Below are 20,375 nucleotides of genomic sequence, written 5' to 3'. Positions count from 1 at the left end.
AATCTTCATTGCTATCGATCTGAATTGAAGACGTTAGCGGCATGTTGAAGCGTGCTGTCACGTCCTCAATCTTTTTCTGCACGCATAGGACTCACGTTCACTCCATTGACCGAAGAAGTACAACTGTTGTTGTTTGTTTGTGAGTAAAAGAGCTCTCCAAATGATTCGATGATTACTAAAAGGACTACTTCCCACCGACGACAGCCACATGGTGAAACCATGCCAAAATTGAAGTTCCAATATAGATGCATAGAACCGTGGCAACTTCTTAGCATACTCTCTTGTATAAGGTAGACGATTAACCTTACCTGTCTGGAGAGCAAGTGGAGCCAAGACGTCCTCTGCTTTAGAAGCCAGTCACTGTGAAACAAACACAAAGTCCAGTTCTGAGTTGAGGTGGGTTGCTATGTACTCCGCAGAGACCAAGACACAAGGGTGTCAATGCATATATCCGTAGGAAGCGCCACTGCCAACAGCCTACTTCTCTCTTGTTCTTCCACACTCAACTCGTCCAACCACCCGCCCGCAGAGTCAGGATGGAACCGAAAAGGACCTTGCCCCCCAAAAAAAAACATTCCACAACTTGGAGAGGGAACAAAAGACTCAAGGGGGAGCCAAGAGTTATTTCCCCACACGCGATTGGTGGATGCTTTGATGAATTAATTGATTGCACGGCGCATCTGTCCCTACGCACTGCAGCTGATGTGCTCGTTTGCCACCGGGCAATCGCGTCATTGCGTTGACCGGCTCTCGGAAGAAGGGTGGGAAATGGCTTCTGCCTGCCACTGGTTCCACCTCTCCATTTGACTCAGGTTGTGAACTTGCAAGCTCCGAGTGCCGACCTGTTCGGTAAGTCGAGCCCATCCTACTTGAATTGCTCCATAACGCTTCCTTTTAGCTTTTGTATGGACAAGCGATCCACAAAGCCAGGTTGGTATACGTCGGGTGAAGAACACCATTCCCCTGACAAGCGGGTAAGCTCACACACACACACACACACATATATATATATATATATATATATATATGGTTCTGCCAAAGCACTGATGTGCATCAAAGAGAGCGATGACTGAACACTGGTGCCTGACAATCAGTCCGGCTGTCCATCTGGAGCAGTAAAAGCCACTAAGACCATCGTCCCTCCGTCGTGGCTTGTTTTGTCCCGCGGGTCTTATTTCTGGATCGGGGACACAAGAACGAGGACGCCGCAGACATCATTTATTTTGACAGGATTATTTGGCCCAACACGACATCCGCATTAACTTGAGCGCGCCGGCTAATGCGGCAGTCTGCAACGGAGATATATGTTTCATTTGTCCCATGACGACAAAGGAGTGAATGATTGAATATAAATAGCAAGGGAGGGGGGAGCGGGAGAGAAACGGCTCGAAAGGGGCCGCGGGCAACACCGTCGTGTGACAAGCACGACAACTGAGAGAAAATGCAACGCCTGACCTTGCCCCCTTCATGCGAACAAGAGCACCAGACATGCAAAAAGTCGGAGGGAAGAGAGACGGCGGCTATTACCCGGAAGCAGAAAATGAGGAAAAAGTGACTATTTTTAGCAGTTGTTTGGCCCCAGCTTTTGGGAACGTGTTCCAAGTGCATGATTATTTGCTAAAAACAATACGGTCAATCCGCTTGAACGTGAAATCTTTTGTCTTTTCGGTGTACTCAATGAAAGATCGGTTGAATAGGATTTGCAAATCATTGCGTTCTGTTTTTAGTGATGTTTCACAGAAAGTTGGCAACTTTGTCAGAACAATCCTCTTCATGCTATGCTGTGCCATGAAAAGAGAAGGATTGAGATTTTAGAGCACTATTGGCTGAGGAGCATCTTGGTGAGGGAAAGACAGAAGGCCAAGGCTTTAGGTAGAGTTCTGCGCATTAGTGCAATGAGAACAAATGGATTCAAGAGCAGAGAAAAGCTCCCGATTCTGCCGCGCCCCGCCCCCGTGGATGGGATGGGCTGGAATGGAACGGATCTGCACATCTGTTCAGGTTGATCCGGATGAACTTTGGCTGGGAGGATAACTGCGCAGCAGCCCCCCGCCCCCCCCCCCCCCCTCGGTCTTTTCTTTGATCGTCTGCCTTCTCGTCATCTGGGAGGAGGCCGATTGATTTCAGGGGGCCGGAACCCCTGGAGTGGCAAAATTGATCGTCCATCCCAAATGCTCTCTCTTTCCCAATTGAGAGTTCACTAAGCCGCCACTATAGAGCAGGCCTAAAGAATGCCAAGTGCCTGCCAACACTCCAACGTTGTTACTCTTGCTGGGCTGCCCGTCTCACCTCCTTGCCCGCTTCCGCCTCACTCCCCTGCTCCTCTCCCACTCTACTTACTCTGCGTACCTTTTGAACAATGCCGCCGGTATTCGCGAGGATGGAGTCGATGGTACCGGGTCGAGCAAAGTACTCTCAGCGTTCATTAAAGATAAGCGTGGAAGATTTCCTGTACGGCACTCGGAATGAATCTCTTCACCAGCGGTCAGATCGGAGGGATGAAAGCGATTTGAACTACTTCGGCCTGAGTGGCGGGCCGAGGAGATCAAACTATGCACTAGGTAAGAATGACATCAAATACACGCAGTCGGAGTCGGGCGAGGAAAGAAGCCAAGGTTTGACTTTTGTTTAGGAGCCCATGTTTACTTGCGAAATGAAGAAACAATGTCCGACTCTAATTTGACTTCATTGACACGGACTCTTTCGCCAAACATCCACCCACGCCTACTTTGAGGATTTCGTCGCAGAGAAAAGGCAGTTCAGTCGCAGGTCACTTGTACCCCTGATGCGCAAGGTTTTAAACCTGTCGTCACACGGCTTTGGCGGCGTGACAAAATCCAATTTCCAGATCTGTAATTCCATAAACCTTATTAGCGCAACACAACGGCCGATGCACCTCGAGGCACAAAAGTCGTATGTTATTCCCAACTGCGGCAAAAGGTCACCGATGACCCGGGGAGCTAAAATCTGATTGGAACAAGCCCCCCCCCCTCCCCCGTCCCTCTCCTGCCCGATATAAAATGTAGCAATATTAGAAGAATTTCGTATCATCTTTGCTCTTTAAGGATGGCGAGTCTCCCGAGACTGAAAGGGCAGCGAGGCTCTTCTCTGAGGCGAGCGGGGCTCTCACTGCGGCAGCCCGTCTGGCACTTGCGCCACTACAGCTCGGTCGCACAAAGGGAAACCATTGGAATCTGGATGGTCGGAACGTATGGCCCACCCACACCGGAAGGAAAGCGCGCACGCCGGAGAGGGAGAGCACCCGAGGCATCGCCAAAAGAGCCCCCCCCGCCGCCACACTATCCAGCATCAGAGCCGCGGCACTCATGATTTGCACATTGATCTCCCGAAGGGGCTTCAGCGCATGGCCAGTTTGCGGCCGATCGCCCTGAAACAAGCGAGCGCTGCTCATTACGCTTTTCATGTTCGCCAAAGAATGAAATCAAATCGGATTCCCGCTCCCGCGGTAAAATCAAACATGGAAGCGTGCGCTTATTAGCCTTCAGTCAAAATGAAGCCCGATAAAAAATAAACCGTCTCATGTTACTGATCTTTTTTGAACGATCACAAGAATAATCCTTGGAAGATTATTGCATTGTATCGTTAGAATAATACTCACAGGCATATATTCTTCCAACACAGCGAAAAATGAGTTGGATTTCGTTCAGTTGCATGCTGATATTTTATCCGAGGACAAAACAAACAGCGGGTACAGCGATGGCTGACTGACGTGATAGTAGGGCTGGGTTGAAAAAATATAAAGCCATCGAATCAAATGTATTGTCTCTCGCATGGCCCAATATCAATTCATCAAACCATAAATTTGATCCTTTTGACCCTCGTTTCCATTACTTGAGAGTAGCGGATCAAAACAACTGAAATCAGCACCAACGAGTTTGAAGGCAGACGTCTGGAAGTTTTGGGGCTTTAAAAAACACAAAGACAGCAGCCAACTAAAACTTGGTGTGATAGTCTCGGCGGGCATGCGTAGGTCACGAGTCGCAGTGGGCTTTTACCACTTTATATGCACAGACTGCCCTGTGATTGGAATGGATTTAAATGATGATTGATCATTTTGATCGGGTCATGCTGAATAAAACATGCAGTGGGTTCAATTCAAATCGGGTCGATTTTGGAAATCTGAACGGATACCCAGCCCTACGTAATAGTCACGCCACACAATGAATCAATCATCAAAGTCATCACCAACACTTTTGAGACATATCTCTCTCTTTATATACTCACACACCCACACCCTTGGGATTATAGCACAGTGGTGTCCCTGAATATAGATGAAACATGTTGCCAATAGAGGAAGTGACTGGAGATGAGAGGAGCAGAACGGAGCAGTCCATCTCTCCCAGTGGTGATGCCAGTCAAACGGGCCGAAGTCGGCGTCTCTTTTGTGATTTCCCCCAGCGACCATTGCGCGGTGTCACTTTGACAGCCGTCACCGATATCCGCCACCTGTCACCTGGCGTTCTAAGATGTGGAAGCATCCGTCCCCAACGCGTTTATCGATAGCGCGCCGTGAGGACCGTGCCCGTGGCTTCATCGACAGCTTGAGGCAACAGCCCCGCCATTCGCATCCAATGCATATTCACGCGTGTAACTTGTCGACATGGCCGCCTCTTCGACACATTCCCCAGCCGCTTTACAAAGCGGCGCATCGAGCGCCTTGCAAATCCCACACGGTCACTTACGCATTCACAGCACGGCGGCCGCAAACAATATCAACAGGTTTCAAGGTCGCCGCTCCGCGGTTCGTTTTAATTTGCCTCGTGAAAAGATGAGCCGGGGTGGACAATACCAGCGAGCGGCCGCGGCTTGGCGCTCGCTTGCCGCGGATGCGGCGAGTACGCGGGAGAGGTCACGCGCATCTGCGGGTGTGCACGGGCGTTTGTGCCGAGGGGGTGCGTTGCCTTGGGGACAAGTGGACAGGTGGACTTGGCGGGAGGATCCTCCTACTTCAGTCCGCTGGCATTCAGTGAGAAAAGAGGCCAGTTGACGTGGGGGTTCGCGCTTCCTCGGAAGAGTGCGTCGTAATAAATAATGAATGCTTGAAGAAGATGCATCTCCCCGAGCTTCCTTATTTGCCCGCGTGCCTTCTTTCCTCCATCATCCATCCACCCGTATCGCCGCTAACAGCGCCCGCTCCAACGTGAATATTTCACCCTGGAGGTCACTTCTCGCAGCCCCCCCACCCCCTCACTATCGTAACCGCTACAGCTTGGCGCTAAGTGGCGACCCATCAAGATATTGACAAAACGCGGGTAGCGAGCATATTCGCTCGCCAAGAATATGGGCAGGCGGCTATTGGAGAGGCAGCGACTGGCGTGATCATGGCGACCCTTGAATGGATGGAGTGGCCAAATAAAAATGTTTTTAAAAAGGTGTAGAAGAGGTAAACGATCCCTAAGTGCCCTACTGGGGAAACCCGTCGTTTTTCAGCCTTGAAGCGTCTCTAAATTTACACAAGCAGTCACTCAGCAACCGCACGGATTCTATTGGGTTGAGTAAACTGAGGCTGACCCAATGAATGTAGCGTATTTTAAAAACAGCACCCGCTGAGACAAAGGGTCCACACCTAAGCGCCGACAACGCCGAACTGACCGATTCATCCCACAGATGCTCAACACCGCACGTGATGATGAATTACGTGTCCGCATGCGGCAAACCATCGTCGTCGGAACACTTTTGAAGACACAAACGGAGAGTGTCAAGGACCAACTTCTGCCCTCGGATTCCAAGAGACAAAAGGCTTTCGGATCAAGCGAGCCGCACAATACGCGGAGAGAGTCCGGTCTGGAGCACCGCGACGTGGTCAAATCTCGCGGAACCGATGGGAGTATTCATGTGTAAACTAGGGCAAAGCCCCAGCACCGTACCTTGCAAACACGACACGAGTCCCGCAGAGGAACCAGCGACTCGCACACACGGGTTCCCGTTTGTATGATGTAACGCATGCACGCAGATCGAACAACACGCACCTGCGCCGGCAACTCTGGAGCATCGAGTCCTGTCCGCTCCGTTCGGATCCCGTCGCCCTCGTGAGGATCGCTTGCCACCCACCCCCCCGCGCAGCCCCGGTGCAGATAGCTCACTGTTATAGACGCGCTGACAAGTGAAAGGGGAGAGGCGTGGCCTCATGCCAGATGAATACAAGAGGGAGGGAGGGAGGGAGGGAGGGAGGAGAGAGTTGCTCCCCATTTACAATCCAATTTTGCCTGCTTGCTCTCCTCCTTCCCTCATCAAATAGCATGTTGTCACTGTCGACCTTTTTCCTATCCTTCACCCGACGTACTGTTTGCAGCTGCCATGAAGTTTTTGGGTTTTATCGGCTTACTTGGGTAACGCTTTCTCATCTGCAGCCCCCAGCCATCTGTTGGGAGCCACAGCGCTTCACCTATTCAGACTCTGAGAAAAGCGGAGGGAGGCACATGGGGGAGTGAGAGAAAGAAATGGGTGGGAATGAGGGATCAATCTTCATGGGGCAGGCGTAGGGAGGGAAGGCTCGCTCAGCCTGGCGCGCGCACGCGCACACACGCACGCACACAGCATCCATCAGGCCGGCACCTCCGAGGCCGGCAAGCTACAGAGTTGTTCCGGGCAACACTCGGGCTTGGGTTGGGCTCATTGGCATACAAACAGAAGAGAAATAAACACGGCCGCCTGGATTTAACCACAAGCGTGCAAACTCCCGCCATGGTTGAACTCACACGCCAAATCCACAAAACCGGTTTCTTCTTGACCCGACAAACAGTCTTTACCGAGACGGATAATCCACGAAAGCGGAAGAGACCGCAAGAGAGAAGACAACCCAAAAGCCACAAAGGAAGACGAGCAGCGCGTCCAGGTGACTCTCCGGGCCGCAGCGAGGTTGGCGTTTGACGGCGGGTATTTCTCCGGGGTGCGCGTGGCACCCCCTAACCCTGACCACGGGAGGGAGAGGCATAGCCGAGCGCCGAGACATCAATCGCTGTCCTCGCCGGCCATCCCGTGATGGATGCACCCGTTTATCCCTTCCTGCAGGTTATTTCGATGCGGTCGCAGCCAGAGAGACCCCGTGACGGAGAACCCCTCGCCTCTCCTTTCTCGCCCGGCCCAACGACATCACTCTAATCTATTTTCTGAATTTTGAGCTCTCTCTCCGTGCGAATTCCAAGCGGGGGCGGCGTAAGATTAATTGTCCTGCCGCTCGCAGTGTTTTCAATCACAAGGCCAAAAATGAATCGGCTCGGCCAAACCCGATTTGATGTCAGCGGATGAGATCCCGAGCGTGCCGCTCACGGGACACGCTAAAGCTCTTTTCTGGCCACCTAAATGTGAGCGGATTGAAACCAACGCCGATGGGATGATGGTCGAGCCTGCGGGAAACTTTTCCCAAAAATGCCCAAATGGCCTAAGAGACGGGTCACACCCAAGCGGCAGCTCCTTGACAATACTTAGGCACATGAATTATTCACGCTGCGACTCTCTTGCTCACTCTTGCACGCTCTTCAGCTGACTTCTAATTGGGTTGAGCGTCGCTCACCGGATGTATTCCAAAGCCAACCCGGGGGACATGAAAGAAAAGCTCAGGTACGGGGCAAGGGAGCAACGAAGGGACAAGAAAGAAAAGCCACCAAAGGTGCACTTTTCACGCAGACAATAGGGGAGGGATGGCAATCCTGAAAACAATATTGCAACCAGCAACAAACAACTAAACTGTCTCATTAAAACATACACGTGGCACCAAAATGTCTACGACTCCTATGACAAAGACATGTACCGTACACCAATTGTTTGTTTGTTTTTTCCTCATCCCGTGCTCGGCAAAAACTCCAGCAGCCGCCACAATTGTGGAGCCTGTTTTCAGCTTCCTTGAGTGAGACTGTATCCAAAAGCATTTGCTAACAACGTGGAGGCGGCCGCATCCATCTTCGCCAACTGTTAATGATGGTGCAGCGTTCCGTCCTGCTGTGATTGTGTCCTTGCCCGGGAGTGCGCGCTTACAAATGAATTTGTTCCTTGTTCCCGTGCCAGGCTGATAAAATATTCCCTTGTCAGCCGGCAGCGTGAAGAGCGAGCGGCGCCGAGGCGGCGGAACCCTGATCGGTACTGCGTCGCACTCCTCGCGGTTTCTCCTACTGCACGCTTATTCTTGGGGGTGTTGATTCATGGCCACAAGTGTTCTCTCCACCACCGGCAAATTGCTGCCTTTGTCAAATCCGGCTTCTTTCGTCCCAGGCGGCTGGCTCCAGTCAAGCCTCTCCCTTTCTCAAGAGCGCTTTGAACCAGTCATTCGCGCCTTTGTCACACCTTGGCCCGGATGACTGTCACGCACTTGACTTTCAAGTCAGACACTCCTCCGTGAAGCGTCTCCGGTGGGTCCGGAATGCCGTCGCTCGCCTCTTGACCGCTACTCGTATAAAGAGGGGGCAGAGGACTCCAACTCCGGCGTCCCTTCACTGGGCCCTGAAATATTTAAGAGCTGTTTGGAAGATCCTATGATTTGTTTTCCCATTTTGAAGCGGCCCGGACCCGAGGCACCTTAGCTCCGAGAGCTCCTCCGCCCCGGCCCCGTGTCCCGGGTGCGCGGACCAGACGCTGTTAGAGGGAGCGAGAACGACGCGGCGGCTCAGAGGGGATGCAGACTTTTCTGTTGCCGCTCCCTCTCTTTGGAATGAATGAACGTTCGGCATCCAAAACTGCCCATCTTGAAAACTCATTTTAAAACTCATTTTTAGTCTTTGGCTTTTGACTCCGCATGAGACTTGATTTTGAGCAGCTTGTTTTTGTGCTTTCTCCCATCTTTGTTATTAATTTAGTGTTTTATTGTTTTTTTGTTGTCCGAATTATTTTTGCTCCATGTACAGCACTTTGTAGACAGCGGTGGTGGTTTTCAAGGGCTCTAGAAATAAACTTGATTTGAGTATTCATTGTGTACACCAAGTACCACCTAAAACAGGAACCCCCCCCCCCAATATAATCCATCTTTATTTATATCACCAGAGCTGCAGCTGTAACAAAGCAATAGAATATTTGATTTTAAAAGCTTTGCGAGTCACAGCCCTCCCATCATTTTGACTTAATTGGCACTTTCAGACTTGTATTGTTCTGACAAATACGTGGATTAAACTATCAGAGTGTTTTGGCACTGTGCAGTTTGACTTCTGGGCTTGATTCGTTTTGGGTCCTGGAGTGTTTCATGCCCGCAACTTTCACCAGAGCTCAGCTTTGTACTCAACAGCTCCCCGAGGTAAACGGGTATATTACGTACATTAAAAAAAAAAAAAAAAAAAACATTCCATTTTCCCCTTCCTCCACCCCACGCACCTTCTGATCTAAAGTATTCAAGTCCACCGCAGGTTGGCATGTACCGAAGAACCACTTGCCCCCCCCCTAATCGAACCGCCCCCCCCGAGAGGTCCAGGAACGGAAGCATATCTCGAGACAATTAGCTGCACCGGCTTTGACGACGTGCTATTTGCATTCCGAACGTGCAGCGCGCAGTGTAATGTCTGCCAAAGACATTAATAAGAAGCGCCCGTGGGCTTGTCTAACAAGGCACCCCAGTGTTTTCAGCACAAACACACTTGTAATTAGTTTCGTTGAAAGCGTGGCGCAGGCGGCAACGCAGAGGCGCAAAACCACCGGGACGGACAATCGCACAGTGCCACGAGAAGAACGATCGTCGGAATTTGTTTGGTTGATGCGTTCCGGTCAACCGTTGACATCATCGCCTGCTCCCGCTTCTCTTTCCGGATGTGCATCGCAACCGTTTCTTTGCCTCATCACCATATTTTCCCCAGCAATAAACGATACGTTGATTGTGTATTTGGTGCGCATATCTTCTATCCTCATTTCTCTTCCGCGCGGCTTAGCTGATATGCGGCAATGTGTTGCAATTTCAATGAGGATAATGTCATTTGGAGTAAAGAAAAAAACAAAAACACCTTTTATTGTGTCACTTGACCCATAGCAGTGCTACGTTTGTAAAGGTGGTATTTTTGATTTTGCTTAGGTACAACAAGCCAAATCTTTATCTAACGAGGTAAAACAAACAAACGATGAGCTCCAACTCTCTCTTTCAAGGCAACTCATTTAATAACAAAACAGTATACAAAGGGCCACTGCTTTTTTTTTGTATGTGTGGGGTGGGCGGGTTGTTTTTTGTGGGGGTCCCCCAATTTCGCCCCATTTTTCATGGTCAACACTCCTTGAATGTTTCTCGGGACATTTTGAACAATTTAAAAACGTAATCTTCTATGGCCGTCAATTAGAAGCGGACGGTCACCATTTGCGAATATCGCCGGCTCCACGATGCAGGTCGAAATGCATTTTTCTTGTGGGTGTGTGATACAAGGCGCACGTAGACGGTGGTGTGCGCAAACGGCGTTCATTCATTGTACTGCTTTCAGACGGAGTGTCAGTGTGCACGGGCAGCCGTAAACATCCCATCGCATTTACAAGCGCGCTCGATTGCAACACCGCAATCTTGAAAGTCGGCAGCGAAAGCGACGGACGCCCTGAATTGTAAATGAAAAGACTTTAAACAAATATGCAAATTAGCGAGCAGCCCTGTTTGGCGTTCTCAATAATTAATGGCTTCTCTGTACCAGAGTGGACCTTTCTTCTTTTTAGCATCAGCGAGCGCACACTCCGCAGCACGCAACAAGGGGCTGAAGGCGTTTAAGCCAAACAAATGACATCACCGGTGAACAAACACGGCCGCTGCGGGGAGGCACCGCGTTTATTTCCGTACTCCCGAATGTCAAATACCTCGGAAGACAAAAGCCCGACACAAAGCTATTTCACGAGACGCTGCGGACTCTGTGAACATATGCGGATGTTTCGGCAGCCTCCGCAGAGTGACACTTAAAGCCCGCGCAAAACATAGCAGCCTTTTATAAAGCGCCTCTCCTTATTTCTACCCACCGGGCATGTCTGAATGGCTGCCCTGAAGCAGCCCCGCGAGCGGACTAACGACAAGTGGGAGGATGAAACAATTCCTACCCGGGAGAGGGAGCGAGATGATGAATTGCGTAAAACCTCAGTCGGCGATGCATTTTAAAGACGCCGCGGCGTCGGGCGGAAACGAGCCGACGCTGACGCAGCGCGGGGCGGCTGATTAGAGTCCGTCTTTCCGTGACGAGCGGCTCCTTAATGAGCCGTCTGAAGTCAAACGAGAGAAATAGCGACACAATAAATGACGAGGCTCATCGCTCGCCGTTCGCCCGCGCTCAGATACGGCCCGGTAATCTCTCGATCTGGTCTGGCGCCGTGCAGAATGAGAATTCTGCCAAATGGCATCCGACGATCCCCGGGTTCATTTGCATAACGGCACTCGATGTCTCCGGTCAGACCGGTGGCGTGTTTCCCGCAGGTATTTACAGTCTGGAATGAGTTTTCCCAAAAGACGGCAAAATGCAAGATGGTCGCTCCTCTGCCCGCTCTTTCATTCTCATTTGGAAGTGACAAGATAAAATTGCCTATGAGGGTAATTGCCGAGCAGCGTTGGAATTACAAGCGCGGTGAAAGGATGTCGTCTTGTAGTAGAGGAGGCGAATACTCGGCTCCAATTTCTGCCTGTTTAGCTTGCAGGCTGCGAACTCTTCCCTCTGACACGGCAAACCTCATTAAGATAGAGCAAACTCATTCACTCCAGAATGAAAGCTAATTCTCCGTACCCCCCCCCCCCCTCACCGAGATATGGAGAGAAACCTAAATTGGGTCTTCGGGGACAAGCAAACATGAAGGTAGAGCCCCCCGCCTCTCATCATCGCACTTTTACCGTGACCTAAACTGAAGGGCACCACCGTAAGCTTTTTTTCAGCCGACGCCGTCAGCATGAGGATGGGCCCGAACCTTCAAGGCTGCGAAGCCACGCTGGACAAACCGTCAAAGGGATGGACATCAAAAGCTCAGGTATTCTCGCTAATAATAAAAAAAGAAAAACAAAATCACATCGGGTGCGACCTTTGGATAAAGACCGGGTAGATTTGGGAGGAGACAAAAAGGGAGGAGGGCCCGCAACGGGCAGACGTCCGCGCACAGAGCGCGCGGCGTGGGATGTGACATTTAGCAAGAACAGCAAAATGTCACGTCAATTAATCAGGAACACCAACACCGGCTGTATCGATACTCGGCGGCCTCCTCACGGCCGTCTGCGAAAGAGCACGACCGAAGATGGAGTGCCGTGGCTCGGAGCTACCCTTAATAATATTTCTGCTTCTTCAGCTTGAACCCACGCCGAGAAATGGAACGGATCCATCACTTACACGTTCGCAGCGCAAGGCCCCGGGAGATGGCGTACACTTTCCACTGCGGGGAGTTGCAAATTGCTTTTGAATAACCGCAGTCTAATTGACGGGAAAAGAACGCGCCGTCATAAACTGTCATCGACACATTTTTCACTTTGTACGTGCTGCGAGACATTTTTCGCCCCCCACCCATCTCTCGCGAGTGCGGTGACGAGGTTTGAAAGTGTTTCTGTGAGCGACGCGGCTCTCCCTCGGGGGACCGAAACGCTGGAACAACCGCCTCATTAGAAGTAAAAACGCATCAAAACAGGACACGATGCTGCCGGAAAGCCTTGGGAGGAACGACAAAGTCAGAGAAAGAAGAGCACAGACGGATGGATATGAGACGCTGGAGGGTAGTCAGCGTGGGAGGGGGAGACGGACAAGCGGAAGAAAAGCAAACACTCGGTTCCGATATGCACTGGATACTTCTCAAGCACGGAATATTGCTTGCGAGTGCATCGCAGAGGCCCCCTTTCTGACACACCTTGGTGAAGAAGATGCAGAAATCGAAATTTAGCCTCCGGTCCGAAGCTCTCGGAACATTCAGGCCAATACTTTCGCTATTGCCGTCGGCCGGCGACGTTTGGTTTGGACGTCAATGAATACCTGAAAATCAAAGCTGCCGGGGCTCCGGGCCGCACGGAAATGGTGGCATTTTGCCACAAACGTTTTTCACCTCCACACGCAAGAATTTGTTCTTTTTATAAATTCTTGAATATTTTTCTTTGCTTGACTGCTCGACACTTAAGCCCGTGTATCTGTTATTTCGTGAAAACGAGTGGAATTGCTACATTTTCTATACTTGCACCACTGAAGAAGCTACTGTACTGCCAGTTAAAAAAAAAAAAAAAAAAAAAGTGCTGTAGAGCCCCGGCGGTAGTGTTGATGTCTTATCAGATATTCATCTTTTGCTTTTGTTGTCAATCCGCGACAGAAATGAAGGAGCTGACCACACTCTTCTTTTGAAGGGAAGCATGGACTCATTTGGGCTGCCGACAAAAATAGAAAAATCATCACATTACTGACACTGGTGGGAATAGCATGAAGGTAATTTCCCTGAGGAATAGAACGTTAAGCCTGTCAGATTTTACATGCACTTTAAGACGTTGACAGACCATGCGATTGTCTTGACTTTCAAAGTTGTATACTTACATTTCAAACACTAATTTGTCTGCAAATTGTGAGAGGCAGAGAAACCCCGCAGCATAGACGTAAATGAGCCGCAACGAGAGTGGACCTCGCTTGGATTATGATGAGCCCATTTACTGTGCGATATTGTCCAGAATTGCGCGGTTTGAACAAACAACACACCCACAGTCTTTTCAAGTTTTCAGATCATGGAAAGTCTGCTTACAATCATGGAGCGGGCGATAGTTCAGACACAGACTTGATTGTGTTTGTAATCATCAGGCGCCAGAATAACTTTTTGTGTTTGGGGGTTGCGCTGCCAGATTGACCCCAAAATGCAGGGGCTTTTTTCTCCCTTCGATCTCATTCACACATTCAAACTTATTGCGGCAAAGAAGGCAAAGATCATCACTGTTTTCTCTCTCTCACGGCCGTCCGTGGTCATATTGACAATGACTAATTGTATTTTAGGACTGTCGGCCACTCCATCATCATCAGTCGGTCACTCTGTCATGCAGCTCCAGCACGAACCGCACTTGTCGCTCACTCGTAACGTGATTGTCAATGCGCTGGAAAAACGCACGTTTGCACTTTAGTGTGGATGTGTGTTTTTTTTTTTAACAAACAAAGCAGTGTGGATTGATTTTTATTTTTCCTTCAGGGAGATGGGGAATGATTCCGTTTTTTTTAAAAGCCCGGCAACATGTAGATAAGATGTGAGAAAGATAAAGGCTTCAGCCACCCGGAAGGAAGTATGACATCATGGTAACATGATTGTTGGAAAGGGGCATTACCGATACTTCTCTTTTTCCAAATGTACATGTGAAACTGAAAAGGTTTCATCCTGCGCCACGAATGAGAATATATGACACATACTATGGGAACACTCATCTCCCTTACCTTCATTATGCATGCCGGCAGAGTCACTCTCAAGTGAGGCCTCTTGTCAAGTAGTTGCCTGGGGAAGAAGGAAGAGCAAGTCATCGAGTGAACGACCTTCAGTGGCAGCCGCATGTTGTGCTACATTACACCAAGGCCTGCCACCTGCAGCAGCAATCTTTTGGATCCAGAATGTACAGAAATATTATGTGTTGTTCCAATGCCCATCCATCCTTTATATATATTTTTTCCTTGTACAGCTTGTCCTCATTAGGGAGGTCCCTAACCTTGACTCAATTTGGTGTGACTTTTGCCGAGAGACAAGATCCACCATGGACTGGACACGGGTCAATCACAGAGCAAAGCATCATCCAATTATTTATGCTCACACTCGCATCTTTCAGACAACGTCGTCTTCGATGAACCTAACGTGCATGTTTTTGTAAACTGGGATGACTCCGTAGTTCAAAACACATACAACAATGGGGGTAACATCCGCACAGGAGGGGCGTAGGCGAGATTCGAACGGTGCCTACCTACCGTGCTACGTCGTTTGGGTGTGTGCGTAATTAATTTTCAACAGCGAAGATAATACTGTACTGCACGTATCGAGTTGATTCGTGGGGGCGTTGGTCTCTCTTGTGGAGCCAATGACAGGAAACGAGAAAATAATTCTACACGACCGCATGTTCCGTATAGGCAATAAAATGTAGCTAAACACACGTCTCAATCAAAACTGAGTGTCGTTACTTGTGTAAAAGCAGAAGTAGTAGAGAGTACTGAAAGCAAAGTAGATTTTTCAACGTCTAGCTGTATCTAATTCTGATGGCTGTGAGTGCAGTTCAACCACCGTTGAGTCATTAGGATCCCTGTACTACGTTATGTGGAATATGTTTAAAATTTACTTTGGATCCTGGCGACGACTTAAGTTTGCGAGGTAGTTGGTAGCTTCAACGGTACATTTCGGTTCACCGACCTCTCGTGACGTCATATCCACGCGTCTGTCGCGTATGTGGAGGAGTGTTGAATTGCAGCGCCATCTGCTGCTCGTTCATAAAACTGCGCGGGACAGTTTTCACAAGACTTGCAAACGAAACGGATGTACATTTTTTTTGTTTAGATTAGACATAGGAGGTCTTTTATTGACGGCGAAAAAGCCCAGAGGCTGGAACGAGGGATTTAAAAACAACGTTTAGTCACGAGGCTTTCTTTAGTGCTCATCCAAAAGGGAATGGTTATTCTCTTTCTGACATCCTGAACTCCTCATATCACGTAAACGCATCACTGCCTTTTTGAACACGCTGAGTAGTTGATGTAATGGGAAGCAAAAAAAAAAAAAAAAACACGTTCATCAATATCATATTGATATTGGTAACAATAACTTTACTCTTAATGTTATTACTGTATTGTACTAATTAACTAATAACTGTGACTATTTTTAATTTATTTACCGTACATGCAAATATGAATACAGTACAGTACTGTACATACCATATGAATGTACAGTATTTAGTTAATCTACAGCAGAGGTCTCCAATTCCGGTCCTCGGGAGCCCCTGTCCGGCCTGCTTCATATGTTTCCCTGCTCCAAGACACCTGATTAGGGAACATCTAAAACAGGCTGGTTGGGGGCTCCCGAGGCCCGCACTTGGGCCCCTGATCTACAGTAATATTTATTATTGTGGTGATTGGAATAACCTCATTACAAATCTTCAAGTATTTCTTTCTTCTGACACACGGGGGGGCCCTTCGTACACGGAATACTATACTGCGAGCCTACTGGCCTCTGGTCAAATTGAATGACGTTTGGGGGGGGGGGGAACTACAGAAATTTGAAGGAAACGTGTTATTATCATCCCTTTCGGTAGTCAAAAAAAATAAAACGTATAATATAGGTATTTTTTTCAAAAGTGAGCGTTTTACACAATATATAACTGGCCACAATCATTTAAGTCTTTTATTAGTTGGAGTGAACACGTCAGCAGCTAACCTAACAAGAGGAAATTCATTTTAGGATGTTTCATAAACAGCCTTGTTCGTTCGAGCATCTATTGTTCCTGAGGGGTGTGTATGCTGTGGGAAGAATGTGCTTGGATTACACAAATTCATCCCAGCGTTATGGGAGAGCAATAGAGAGAGGAGTATAGTAATAACTTGGAGATCCCTTCTCCACGAGCCCACTTCAAAGGGCCATGTGAAGATTTCATTATTTCCCCAAGCTACAAAGGTCATAGAAAGGACACGTTGTACACAAAATGGTCACTCTAAGAACTCATTTAGACTGACCGTCTCGCAACAGGAAGAGCACTAGTTCTACTCTCCGCTTCTCTTCAGGCCTGTTTCCTTGGCCAAGATCGAGAACCTCCCGGTTGTGCTTCATTGTCACGAGCATTCTTATTTCCTGTATCTGATTCTTTGGACTACTTCTATTTTAGGACTTATATTGACCATTTCCCCAAAATATTGTCGAGCCTTAGCAGACGACACAACGGTGCACAACAGCAAGGCACAGGACCTCATAATCTGTTCACATAGTTTTGCAAAAGATTATTTTATTGACCAGAACAGCCGTTTTCACTTGCTTAATGGAGACGGCAGCAAGCTGGATCTTGTGAGTCTGCCTCATAGTTGAAAATTCAAGGGTTCAAATCTTGGCTCAGGCCTTAATTTGGTAGACTGGCACCCATAACTTCATTTTAGTGGCGGCGCAAGTCGAGACTAGCAAATTTGGGGCGGAATTGCGTCTCTCTGAGCTTAGAAAGTAGTCTGTGGTCGTTGTAAAAATGGGCGCATTGTCATTTTCATGGTCTAATTCGGCATGTTTGTGAATTTGGCACATGCGCTACACTTCAGCGGGTCTGCAAATTTGGTTCCAAAAAGTAGACTGAAAACTAGATTTTTAGACTCGTGAAAAGCAGGTCTAACCTGTGGTGCAGGTGGGATAAAGCACTTTTAGTGTCTTTGATCAAGGCGCAGACAGACAAATTTAGCGCTCCGCTGAGGTGAACGGTGGACGCCGTGGGATTTATTTCAAGTCAAATTGATTGATATCGCCCTTAATCGGAGGAACGTCTCAAAGGGCTTCACATGCCCACACTTGACCAATATTAACGACGTTCCCTGGTCTCCACTCCCAGGATGGCAAGGAAAAACAACAACAAAAAAACTGTTGAAAAATGAGAAAGCTCGAAAAGTGGCTGCAAATGGGGGAATGGCCAGGCTGCATTGGATGCCGGGGGGGGGGGGGGGGGGGTGACATTTCGCATATAATGTCAGCGGAAATGGTGTGAAAGTCCATTCAAACAGATGAAGCACTGCAGAAGGTGAAGTGGTCAACCTGCAGCGGTCAGTTGCTGCACAATCCAATGACGCGACAAGCTGGAGCAAAAGGTCGAAGGAGCACCTGCAGGTGGCTGCACCATTCGGGGTGTCGTAACATGGCCATAAAAAATGCTCTCAAGTCACTTTGTTACAATACAAGTGAACACACTCAAAGGAGTTTACAGCGGGAGCAGATAGCCACTCAAGTGCTTCACAAAGTGCGTGCCCGACAGGTGGCACAATGAAACACAATTAACTGAGTGACCGTCTTCGTAGCATGCGTTGAATTCATTCGAGGTGACTAAATCTGATGAGATGCTCATTTTTTCCCCCAAACCAGGGAGAACGGAAGACTTAACCGATCGATCTGCAGGTCCATAAGCAACGATTCCCACACACCACAGCCACGTCGCGGTTTTTCTTCACCTCTTTATCAGCCGTCAAATCGCATCCACGATCGTCGACTTGCGTTTCTTTATACCTGAATTGCTGAGATTGCTGAGAACACGTTAAAACACGCTTTCCTTACTTGCAATTCAAAGCTGGGGAAAAAATGTATAATAATAATAATAATAATAAGAGGTTTCCCGAACCACCGCTGTCGTTCTGTCAGTGACGTCTTTGCACGTTAACTGGCTCATTATGTACGGACACGAACGACATTTCTCAGTCAGACACACATCGTTGTGTGTTAGCGTGCAATTTTTGAGCAGAACAGTACGATCACTCCGTCTGACAGCCTGCATCTATTTGAGGATGGCACCGAGGGTGGAAAAGTGGCACGCGCGCAACAGTGCGCTAGCTCACCGTTGTACGAGGTTCAAGCCCGTGCGTGCTCGCGGGTGGAGACAAAAGGATTCGGAAGTGCCATCTTTGATTGACGGCGACAAAAAAAACGGAAAGGATTTGCCGAGTGCTGTTTTTTGGTTTCTTTCTTTCTTTTCTCCATAGATTTGTTCTGTGGTGGAAGCTGCCCTTCGTGGATGAGACTCGTGGTTTCCCAACCCAGCGGCTGCACTTTCTCACTGCGGCCACCGAACCGAGTAACTCACAATAGGCCTCCTGCGTCGTATCGTCATCGTTTGCACGTGAATGAGCGGATGTGTTTCATCGTGTTGAGACGCATGTGCAAATCATTGAGGTTTGCCACACGCGGTCTCCCGGTGGTCACCTGATGAAAGGGAAGCCTGTTCTGTGTTTGAACTCTGCCGACATAAAGGAAACACTCGAGGTGTCGGATGAAAACATCTCAGCGACGTTGGATAAATCCAAACGGAATCTGTCCATGTACACGCGCCACAAGGACTATCTCTCCACCTCTTACGATCCCTACTGGCACTTCCTTGAGCGCAGAGAAAGAGCAGCGTGGAAGCCACAGTTGGAACAGGTGATGTGCAAAGGTTCCACTCGTGTTAAATGTGAAAAGTGAGAGAAGACCATTCAAACTAGGAACTCTATTTGTGTTCTAATGGCTTCCAGAAAGGGCGAAGACCAAGCGCTGCTCTCCAGATGTTTTCTTTGCTTGTATTTGTCTCTCTCTCTCTCTCGCCTTCTTCCTAAAATGAATATTACCTTGTTTTACCCCAGCAGCTGGATAATTTGTTCCATTTGAGGGGAGGAAAGGGGGCAGGCCGGCAGGCGACAGTCAGGCGAGCAGCCACACAGGTTCATGCCTTGTTGAAGAGTATCACGTAGCTGCCTTTTATGACCTGTTAAGCACCCCGGAGCTGAACGCCACCATTTATCCTGCAGGCTGTGAATAAGAGAGGGGTGAAGGTAGCTGTAAAAAAAAAAAAAAAAAAGCATGTTTGTTATTTGGAGAGGAAATCGAGCTACATGGGGAAAAAAAAAAAAAAGGAGCCCGCTGTAAGCCTGCAGTAGTGACGCTCTCAACACTTTGTTCCTTCTGTAAACATTGCGGAGTGTAGATGTGATCAATTGTGATTGCGTTGTTTACAGAGGACTGGGCGAGGACATTTTGAAAGGTCATTCACAATTCCAAAGAGATCGCACCGTGTCAAGCCGAGTGTCTCCGTCATTTGGACGAGAACGCATCTCTTATGAACTAAAGGGAGGCGTCCAATGTTTGTTGTCACTGAGCTATATTGTCGCTTGTGTCGACCGGTCGCTTCCCTTTCGCCAAGGCCTCCGATGTATGAGAGACTAAAAGGCAAGAAAAAAACACAACAAAACCCAGATGTGTTTTTCAGCTTTGGGAGGGAGCAATAACAATCGCCTCCGTGATTCCTTCCACATGTGTATGTCGTGGCTCACGCTTCATTTTGGACAAGAATTAGGCAGAAGGGTGAGAGAATAAAACGACAAGAGAGGCAAAGCGAGTTCTTCTTCTATTTCAATTGGGGAGCGTCAGCGGCGCAAACGGTAGATGAAGGCGGGGCGGCTGAGGCTGAGGGACGGAGGCATGTGGATGTGGAGAGCAAAGGAGGGAGGGAGGCGCTCGGCAGAGCCACCGAGTCTAGACTCCAGATGTGCAGGCAGCGGCGGAGCGGCCGCGTTGGCCCCCGCCGGGCCGCTCTGGGAGTAGCCCCGGCACATGTCCCCACGCCGCCTGTAAATCAGCCCAGCTCGGCCTCGGGCCGCACCGCAGCCGCAAAACCCCTCCGCGCGGACCCCCGAATGCGGCCGGCCAGCGACAGAAAGACGCCAATGAGCCCGCCGTCTTCAATTTTATCCCCAAATGGCTCTCTTGCTGCCATTTCAGATGAAACTCAGCCTTGACTGATTTTCGGGATCAAATGG

General features: G+C 49.1%; 1 protein-coding gene across 6 annotated transcripts in view; it reads right to left on the bottom strand.

The window, feature by feature from the left end:
* Nucleotides 1–15,286, bottom strand: part of sulf2a (sulfatase 2a) — a 37,982-nt gene extending 22,696 nt beyond the window's left edge. For 2 of the 6 annotated variants that reach the window (XM_086117763.1, XM_086117768.1), the window contains exons 1-3: nucleotides 15,200–15,281; nucleotides 14,316–14,373; nucleotides 309–360 (exon numbers count right to left, since the gene is read on the bottom strand). Coding sequence is in view for 2 of the 6 variants with exons in the window: in XM_086117761.1 (XP_085973887.1) it covers nucleotides 309–360; nucleotides 5,991–6,013 (75 nt within the window). In the remaining 4 variants the exon portion in view is untranslated. Of the gene's footprint in view, nucleotides 1–308; nucleotides 361–5,990; nucleotides 6,095–14,315; nucleotides 14,374–15,199 lie in introns of those variants that run through there. The other 4 variants (XM_086117761.1, XM_086117762.1, XM_086117764.1 and 1 more) reach the window with 3 other exon arrangements.
* Between the last annotated feature and the right edge of the window lie 5,089 nt (nucleotides 15,287–20,375).

The sequence above is a fragment of the Hippocampus guttulatus genome, chromosome 8 (assembly GCF_054856545.1).
Source record: "Hippocampus guttulatus isolate MCC_2025c chromosome 8, RoL_Hgut_1.0, whole genome shotgun sequence".
In the NCBI taxonomy this organism is placed as follows: domain Eukaryota; kingdom Metazoa; phylum Chordata; class Actinopteri; order Syngnathiformes; family Syngnathidae; genus Hippocampus; species Hippocampus guttulatus.
The sequence above is the reverse complement of the archived record's forward strand: the minus strand, read 5'-3'. Positions and strand labels throughout refer to the sequence as shown.